The sequence below is a fragment of the Cibotium barometz genome, chromosome 27, assembly GCF_041138505.1.
Source record: "Cibotium barometz isolate CiBa-2024 chromosome 27, ASM4113850v1, whole genome shotgun sequence".
Lineage (NCBI taxonomy): Eukaryota > Viridiplantae > Streptophyta > Polypodiopsida > Cyatheales > Cibotiaceae > Cibotium > Cibotium barometz.
The window spans coordinates 20,620,983-20,630,999 of NC_141072.1; the positions used below are offsets into that span (position 1 = coordinate 20,620,983).

The 10,017-nt window shown below is 41.7% G+C and overlaps 1 protein-coding gene across 4 annotated transcripts in view; it reads left to right on the forward strand.

The window, feature by feature from the left end:
* The window catches only part of LOC147623157 (inositol hexakisphosphate and diphosphoinositol-pentakisphosphate kinase VIP2-like), a 252,107-nt gene extending 242,602 nt beyond the window's left edge, over positions 1–9,505 (forward strand). For all 4 annotated transcript variants that reach the window (XM_086821224.1, XM_086821226.1, XM_086821227.1 and 1 more), the window contains 6 exons: positions 6,837–6,908; positions 7,898–8,154; positions 8,269–8,326; positions 8,608–8,772; positions 8,863–8,937; positions 9,016–9,505. In XM_086821224.1, the coding sequence (XP_086677350.1) occupies positions 6,837–6,908; positions 7,898–8,154; positions 8,269–8,326; positions 8,608–8,772; positions 8,863–8,937; positions 9,016–9,261 (873 nt within the window). In that variant the 3' untranslated portion in view covers positions 9,262–9,505. The remainder of the gene's footprint in view (positions 1–6,836; positions 6,909–7,897; positions 8,155–8,268; positions 8,327–8,607; positions 8,773–8,862; positions 8,938–9,015) is intronic.
* The last annotated feature ends 512 nt before the right edge of the window (positions 9,506–10,017 follow it).

Below are 10,017 nucleotides of genomic sequence, written 5' to 3' on the forward strand. Positions count from 1 at the left end.
TCAAGGGTTGGCCAACGAGATTGAGTGTCGTCTAGCTTTTTACTTTCAAAAGCAACAGGTCTACCATCTTGAAATAAAGCAACCTTGATGGCATAGTCATTGGCATCAGTTTCAAGAACATAAGACAGACTAGGATCGGGTAATGCTAAGATAGGTGCTTCCTTGACTTTATCTTTCAAAAGACTGAAGGCCATATCCAAATCGTTATTCCAAGTGAAAGGCTTATTTGACTTACGTCCACGACCTTTCAACAAGTCGGTCATCGGTAATGTGAGCTAAGAGTACACCGCACAGGTTTCCGAAGAAAAACAACAAAACTGAGAAAAGAACGAAGTTGTTTTGACTGTTCTTGGTATAGGACAGGATAAGACAATCTTGAGGTGTCGAACATGATCCTCAAGAGTACGACTATATATCAAAATATCATCCAGGAACACCACCACAAATTTTTCCAAATGTTCACGAAAAAGATCGTTCATCATTTGCTGGAAAGTGGCTGGAGCATTGGTTAACCGAAAAGGTAATACGAGAAACTCGTAATGGCCACACCTAGTCCGAAAGGTGGTTCTTTCGACATGCCTTTCATGAATACGTATCTGGTGATAGCCAGATACGTAAACCTATCTTCGTGAAATATTTCGCTCCTGCTAACCGATCAATCAGGTCATCTGATCTAGGGAGAGGATAACGGTTCTTAATTTTCAGCTTGTTCAATCTCTTGTAATCTATACACATTCTCCAGGTGTTATCCTTCTTTCTCACAAGCAACACAAGTGCACCCCAAGGTGATTTACTTGGACGAATTTGGTCCATCCTCAAATAATCTTCGAGTTGTTTAGCCAACTCATCTTTCTTAGCTTGGCTCATCCTGTAAGGTGGAATACTAACAGGATGAGCACCAGGATCATGTCAATACGATGATCTACTGTCCTTTCAGGAGGTAAGCCGTTCCTTAGGAAATACATCTTAAAACGAATCAAGTATCTTCTGTAATTCTTCGCTTTCAAATACACTTAATTCATTGACATCCATAGAAGGTATGAGAAATGAAGAAAGTGGAATGAATACACAATGGAAAGCAGTATACAAAGAAGAATCCATTATATTTCCAAAATCAATCGTATTTACAAGAGGTCCCTGAGAGGGATGTATACAATCACGTAAAATACTATACTGGGTGTTCCTATGTTGAAAAGAAAAAATATGACTAGACCAATCTATCTGGACTTGAAGAGTCTTAAACCACTCAATCCCTAATAACAAGTCTACATGTTCTAGGTGCATAATATAGCATTCCAGAGTATCTTTGTAGTCCTGAATCTGGATTGGTAGCATCTCCATCTTTTGATCCCATACTTGCCGACCCACAGGTAGGCGTACTTCATAGGTATGATCGCTGGGTGTCGTATCAAGACTCAATTGCTGCACAAGTTTGTAGTTAACAAAGTTGTGTGAGCTGCCAGGGTCTAGAAGAATGTGGATTCTATGGCCATTCACTTGTCCATAAACTCGGAGAAGATCATGCAAGCCAAAAACTTTAGAGTTGAACAGACAATCAGAACATGTACTAGGGCGAGACAGTACAGTAACTGACGTACCTGTCAAAGACAACTGGTTAGCTGTCTTTGGCTTGGGTCCTGCGTTGGTCTTTGCACCCTTTTGCTTCGGGCACTCGTTACATGTGTCCTTTTTCTTCGCAGATGAAACAACGTTCCTCTTTCTTGAGCTTCAAAGCCTTAAGGAGTCGTTTCTTCTTCGTTGGTGTCGAACTTGAATTCTTCGAAGGTTGGTCCGAAGACTTTCCTTCAGTCGTGTTAGCCATTGGTGTGGAGAACTTTCTTTTATGCTTGTTCCCCTGCTTGGTAACGGGTTTAGACTTCGAAGAGACCATTGTATTATCATAGATACGAGCTGAATGAATGGCCTCGTCCAAAGTTTTGCATTTGTTATTTTTAACCTGTAAACGGTATGAGTCGGGTAAACCGGCTACGAAGAACCCCAAAAGAGTTGTGGAATCCATCTTTGTAGCTTTGATCTGCAAGTCCCAAAACTTCTGGAGGTAGACCTCATAACTGAGGTGCTGCGAGGTCATGGTCAAAGCTGTAAACCGGGCAACAACATCATAATCATCCTCTTTCTTGAGGAATTCCTTCTTGAAGACGTCTTCGAATTGTGCCCAAGTCGTTAGCGTAGGGTTTAGTTCCTTCCACCAAAGCAAAGCTTTGCCTGAGAGGAACCTGCTGTTAACTGGATCTTTTTTCCATAATCATATGGATGAAACTGAAAATGGACTTGCCACTTATGTAGCCAAGTGTCCACGATCTCCTTGGTACGCTGCTTTTGCTCGCCCCCGAACTGTTCCGGAGTAATGTTGGGGCCTAAAGCAGAGGCCAAGGTATCCATACCCGAAAGAGTAGATAGGGTAGTGGTGAAAAGAGAGATGGAGGTCTGAAAAGCTTGCATCTGCACGGCGATTTGTGCGTGACGTTCCGAAGAAGAAGCTTCGAGAGCAACTTTGAACTCTTGGAAATCTGATTTGGACACATAATCGTAAAAAAGATTGGCATCAGTATCTTCCGTAGGCGGCAAGCCTTCGCGTTCGACAAGGGGCTCCAACTCGGATTCTTGGGATCCCTAACTCAGCTTGTCAATCTACCTGTCTAGCCCCAAGCTTCCCCAAACCTCGAAGCTAGTCTTGCGTGCGTGTAGCACACGGTAGATACACAGCACACTGTGCACATGACAGGATGACCAGTCTCTATTTTTCTCTCCTCTCTCTCTTTGGGGGAAAGTGACACAAGGACTACAGGTTTCTCGCTCTTTGCGAGCTGGTGATACTGCAGAAGGTGCACAACGGAGTCCCTCTTTCCACTAGTTCAAGACTATTTCAGAGGTGCTCCTCTGACCCTTTGTGAGAGGAAGGGTTTGGCAGTTCAGAGGGTGGAAACAGGGGAAGTTTTTGGACTGATTTGGAAGAGTTTACGGGCTGATGTATGGCTGTGTTTCTGGTTATGTGCATGGGCCAGTTAGATGCGTATTGAAGGCCTCGTGGATGTACTATCTTGACTGATTAGAGGTGGATAACAGTGTGGTGTTTTGGGACACAAGACTATGAGAAACCTCTATGCTAAGAGGTCCAGAGGATTGGCAGATTGGACGTGCATAAGTACAAGCCATGAATGGCCATGATGTATTCAGTTAAACTCTTCCATTGAATGTGAATAAAGAAATACCGAAAGGGGCGCCAAGCTTTGGGGCCAACAGGTGTCGTTGTTCTTTTTGTGTAGGAGCACTCTAGCTGCTCTTGCTTTCATATTTTCTACAAATGCAAGCCTCTCCAATTGTTCAGTTGAGAGCCTGTTCCTCTTCTTGGTGTGGAAAAGTGCCCATGTACTCCAATTTCTCTCACAAGGTACTGAATTGCAGTTTGAAATGAAAGCCTCACTCAAGAAGCAGCAAAACTGTTCCAAGCCCGAGTGAGGAACAGTGAACCAGCTGAGCGAGTAGCGTGGATGGGGATAGCCAGAGCGTGTTTGCGAGTAGCTATAGCAAGACAATCAAGACCACCAGGCCGGGCCTACTCGCACAAAGTGCAATCAGAACTGACCTGAGGATGTGAAGGCATGAAGACCAAGAAGGTAGACAAAAGGAGCAAGAAGAAACGCAACAAACACAAGAAGAAGCACAAAACTTGGACGGGAGCAACTGAGGAAAGAATCCGATTAAGGCACGTGGCAAACCAAGAGTGGTTGCCAGAATCCTGGGAGGGTATAAAAACCCATAAACTTTGTAAAAAGGGTTTTGAAAGTTTGTAATCTCTGGATTGAGTGAAGAGCCTTGTTGGTACTTTTAGCTTGTCCGTTTGCTTGTGGATAATAAGGTCATTACCTCATTTAGTGTTGAAAACACCAAATTATTCATGTGACATTGGGGATAAGGGCATATGGTTCAAAGGTTAATGACATATTTACCAAGCGGTAGAATGGTCAAAGGAGGGCAGTAAATCTAGAGGATGGAAGTTTCCCCTATCCCTCAAAACTACACAAGTGGGTGCACACTTTTAGGAGATGGGTGCTTAAATCTGGGAAAATGTTAATTGGGATTATAGCTTAATCATTTAGCTAATCCTTTTGTACTCTTGCCTATATAAAGGCACATACCTAATGGAAGAGATACAACACATCTCACATTCTCATCTATATGCTGTCCACGTTTTCCTTATGCCTCTCATTAGCTTAATCATGTGATTAATACTAATCACCTTTGCTTAGCCACTAATCTTGTCTCCACCATGAACATCATCACCTTCTTTGAGCCACCATGAATTCCAACATGGTATCAAAGCCATGCTATTTAGTGATTATGCTATGCTTATCATTTATTCCACTCTCATTAGCCTCATCCTCACATACCTTCATCTTGATTAGTGAATAATTAGCTATTTTTCCATTTTTCTCATTTAGGTCATCTCTCTCTTCTACCCCCTACCATTGTAGCCACGATTTCTCCTTAGATACGCAACCAAATCAAGGACTTCGAGTTTGAGCTTCACAACAGCTCATAGGCACATCCTCCAGCCGGCTCAATCAAGCCAATTCGAGCGCGAAGAAGCCGGAAGAAGACAATAAACAAAACGCAGCAATCTGGAGTTTTTCTTCAAATTCGTCGTCTTCGGTTTGAATTGGCCCAAGTCCTCCTTGTTGTAGCTACTGTATGGTAAGAGCTACGAGCTCACAACTTTTGAGCTTTTTTGGTCCATTAAAGTAGCCGGGAGAAGCGAATTAAAATAACGCAAGTTTTTGGGCAAAAACGTAATGGCGGCTTAGTCGCTTCAAATTAGCGTGAATCTACTTGTCTCCGGGGGTTTTTGAGGTTCCCAAATCCGGCTGCAGTATTATTTTTTTGAAAAAACGCTTGGAGAAATCACTACAGCACTGGTCTTGCCTCTAATAGCCATTTTGGTCGAAGAGAGATGAAGGTATGCATACTTTGGTCAATGTCATGTTTATGGGCTTCAAGCACAACTAGATCTTCTGCTATAAGTACCCCTTGAAGATGTTTTGAAGAAGAATTGTGGAAGGGCTTCAATTAAACACTCCAAGTTACCCCTTATTGTGCACTGCAAACAGTTTTTTACCTCTGTTAATCAAGTGATTAATGCTAATCATTGAGGTGATTTTGGACCATTAAGGGTTCAAACCTACCATTGAGGACTTGCTACAGCTTGCCAAAGGTTCATGTCAAGAAAGCCCGTTGATTTGCCCCTCCGACAGTGCTCTACAAATCAGGGTATTTTCTGCTCAAAAACCAGAAAATTACATTACTAATACCATGATTAGTGCTAATCATTTGAGGTTTTTAGAGCCATTAATGGTTCATATCTCACATTTGAGTGGTGCTAAACCTCTGTAAAGCATCAAATCAGATTTGCCTCTTGATTTGAGTGGTCAATTTGTTAATCCAAAATCGGGTATAAATCTGTATCAGCATTGTTTGGGACAATGGGATTTCTGTACTCATCTCAAAATCCACCTTGCATACACACATCTAATCAAGGGGGGATCATTCTACATACTCGTCACATGATTAGATATGTCTTATGCCCTACACTTCATGTAAGTGAGCTAGACATTGCCATTGCTTTTGTGCAATTGGTAAGACCTCTCACATTAGGAAGAATCTTCTAGCAAAGAAGAAGATGCCTCTACCAAGGCCAACTGCTTCATCGACAACCAAGCTTGCTAAGACCAGTAGGACCTACCTACCTGTAGTCACCTCTCTATCCTAAGCGAAATGTAAACATAACTAGGATCCTAGCATCTGTCATCAACTTCTGGCATTGTAAACCACCATGAGTAAGACCTACGGGCACTTGGATGGTCATCATAACCAGTGTTGTAAAGAGTAACTAGAACTAGAATTGTCATCACAGTAGCCATGGATATTTTGTGGAGGGAGGGTGTTGAAAACATCAAATTATCCATGTGACATTGGGGATAAGGGCATATGGTTCAAAGGTTAATGACATATTTACCAAGCAGTAGAATGGTCAAAGGAGGGCAGTAAATCTAGAGGATGGAAGATTCCACTATACCTCAAAACTAGGGAAGTGGGTGCACACTTTTAGGAGATGGGTGCTCAAATCTAGGAGAATGTTAATTGGGATTATGGCTTAATCATTATTGGGATTATGGCTTAATCATTTAGCTAATCCTTTTGTACTCTTGCCTATATAATGACACATACCTAATGGAAGAGATACACCACACCTCACATTCTCATCTATATGTTGTCCACGTTTTCATTATGCCCCTCACTAGCTTAATCATGTGATTAATACTAATCACCTTTGCTTAGCCACTAATTTTGTCTTCACCATGAACATCATCACCTTCTTTGAGCCACCATGAATTCCAACATTTAGGAAGTGACTTTCTATGGATTACCATGAATTCATCTTATAAGAAGGCCATTACCTCATTTAGGAAGTGTTTGCCTCGATTACTGACAGTCTCCAATAGCCACTAATTTTGTCTTCACCATGAACATCATCACCTTCTTTGAGCCACCATGAATTCCAACATTTAGGAAGTGACTTTCTATGGATTACCATGAATTCATCTTATAAGAAGGCCATTACCTCATTTAGGAAGTGTTTGCCTCGATTACTGACAGTCTCCAATAGACAACCAAATCTGAACGCCCAAATCTTTGGATCACTTGACCTTGCATTGAAGTATATGCTTCCATTTTCTTTCCAGTACAGAGTTTATTAGTTAAGGTATGACTCAATTCAGAGTTTTAATGTTTCTTGTGGCTTGAATTTTTTGTGGCAGGCTCTTGCTGATGGAGTCATACCTAATGAATATGGAATCAATCCAGTCCACAAATTGAAAATTGGATCAAAGGTAAACTTTCTATGTGGCAAATGATGTGTTCTATCTCAGATTCGTTTATTTAAGAGTAAGGGTTGAATTTAGACCATGTTCTATGTATATGTAAGGCTGCAATCGAATATGATCGTGTTTTTGGAATTCTTCTCCTTGCACCAACTTGTCTCTTTGTTCGTTTCTCTTTCTCACATTCCTCATATCTTGCTGTTGCTCGCATCCCCTCGTGTCCACATTCTTCCAAACTGTGCCTGTGGCCTTGCTGCTGAGCTGAATCCCCCTCTCCTCTTCCCCACTTTTGTAGCTTCCCTTCCAGCCTTCTTTGATCAGTTTGTTATCCTATTTCTTTGTTCTCCTTCCGTTTGTTTTCCACTGTGGCCTTGAGGCTTGCGTACTGAACACATTGTGGATAGTAAATTCCAGTTGAGCAAGAGATTATTTTCAGATAAAGTGTAATTTGGGACAATCTATGATCTTATCATTTGCTCAATAATAGATCATTCCTGGCAGCTAAATGTTCGAAACGATGGGCCCTTTTTTTTCATTTTTATTTTTCGTGTTTGCCAGAAGTATGCTCTCCTTTCGTTCACATGGTTGCACACTTGTCATCATCACGTACTGTGTTGATATGTTGCAAGTGGCTTGATGTACAACTTGGAAGTCATTGCTCAAGAGGAGAAGGGTGAGGGGATCCATGATATGCAATGATGGGCCTATTGATGAACTTATAAGGCTATAGATGATCTCAGGATGCCATTTATTGATAGGCCTACTCAATCCTTGTTGACAAGATATATGGATTTTGTAGGGAGGAGTCCATAGCAACTGCAGTACTGGTAGGGCTGATTTTCAAGACAGGAAGGCATGCTTGTAGCAATTAGATTTGAGCAGGCTAGGTTCACTTGTTGAGAGGGAAATTTAAGCTGCCATGCGTAGGAACCTGAAGCCTCTGACCATGTCATCTTATCAAGCACATGATTCAAATCCCATATATTTTTTATTTTCAGATAGCACGTAAGCTCCTTGGAAAGCTTTTAATAGACCTACGGAACACACGCGAAGAAGCTATCAACATTGCAGAGCTGAAAAATGCACAAGATTGTGCACCTGCACATAAACTGTCAAAGTTAACAGATGATGATACAAAATCTGCAAAATCTAGGACCAAAATTGACAGTTCAAGGAGGTCAAGTTCAAACAGTGAGAAGTCTCTGGATGCTGATGATGATGATGATAAGGAGACACAATATCGGCTTGATCCAAAGTAAGTCATGTGCCCATTGGCTCATATATACATGGTTTTGAGAGGAGAGTAGCCAGCTGCAGCACTTTTACTGGGATTGGTTAGCAAAATGCTGAGTTTTCTTGTTATCTGCAGGTATGCAAATGTGAGAACTCCAGAGCGGCATGTCCGCACTCGCTTATATTTCACATCGGTACGTTGTATACAATCCCATTGATTCCTGGCAGAATGATTTTAAGATAGCATAATTACAGCCATAGATTAAATAGCCATTGCAAGAAGATGGTAAGGTCCTTTTCCAGACCTGTTTAATGATATGTTCATGGAAGATTCTGCCCTAGATGGCCTTAGAACATGGCCAGAGAGTGCTCTTATAAGAAAAGATGATGCTTGTGTTCCATTTCTGTGTAGCCCTTTCCGTATACTTGGGGCTCCACCAAGCCTTGTTAACCTCTCTTTTTGTCTTAATGGCAGGAGTCGCATATACACTCTTTGATAAATGTTTTGAGATATTGTAATTTGGATGATTCACTGCAAGGGGAAGGTCTTGTTTCAAATGAGGCTTTACACAAGATTTTTGAAACGAGAGAGCTAGACTATCTCACTCACATTGTTCTGAGAATGTATGAGAACACAGCGGTGAGTACTGATCAGCTGTTATGCGGTTACAACAAATCCCTGCCCCTTGTGAAAGGGTCTGATGCCCATTAATTTGCTAATCATTGGCAGGTCTCTCTCAACGACCCAAAACGATTTCGGATTGAGTTACTATTCAGCTGCGGTGCAGCTGTGAGCCCTCTTGAGGTAATACCCAGTCAAGAAGTGTAAACTGCTGCTTATGAGTTTGTAAAGCATGAACTGACTCGGCTTCGGTTTGCACAGGCATCTCCACGACATCAGGATCATACATTGCCCGTGTTTCCACCAGTGACGTTACAAGGGGATGCATCATACCTTACTCTCCACAGGCTGGAGAACATGATTCAGCCTTTCGCTATGCCAGCTGAAGACTTCCCCCCAGCAGGCACTCCCCAAGGGTTTTCAGGTCTCTTTCCTAAAAGTGGAGGAGTTCTAGAGCGTCTTGCCAACTTGTGGCCTTTTAATAAGAATGTGAATCAGAAGGTATAAATTAAGTGCTTGTAAGCATGGCTGGCTTGTACCCAGCTGCTTTCATTCATACCCCCAATTTTGTAGAGGTTTTTAAACTCGAGTCCAGGGACCAATCACATTTGTAAGAAGGGAAGTTGAGTGGCTGCAATCTTGTCATGCATGGCAGTGGTATCTTGTGCGACTCACAAGGCTAGAGGCATGAATTTTTGTATGGCGTATATTGAGAGACAAACATGTATATATAAAAGTTCCCTTCTAGATAGCCCCTTGTCTTTAAGGTGAATGCCTTTTTTCATCTCTCTAGATATATGTAGAGAAACAAACATATATGAAATTTCCCCTCATCTTTGAGGTGACCCCTTACAAAGATGTTTAGAGGACATGACATTGTCTTTTGCATTGAGACAGATTAGAGCCTAGAGCAGGACCTACCACAAGTCTCAACTTAATGTTAGGGAGTTGGTATATAGAAGAGACGAAAGCGTGTGGGGAAAGTTCCAGGATTAAAAGTAGTAATTGCCTTATTTAGAAGACACATTTGTACCATTCTTATGTGCTAATCAGGAGAGATGAGTCGGTTAGGTGTGCGTGCAAAGGGAGCAGCTCTAATATGTAGTAGTTTGCCACTTTCCATGGGAGACATCCGAGTATGCATAAAGCTTTATTATATGGTCAATCATTGTACTTGCATTATATGAAGACGTTAAGGAGTTTTCGAGATTAACAAGCACTGTTTTTCTTAAGAGAATTTCAATGCACAAATAGAGGACATTT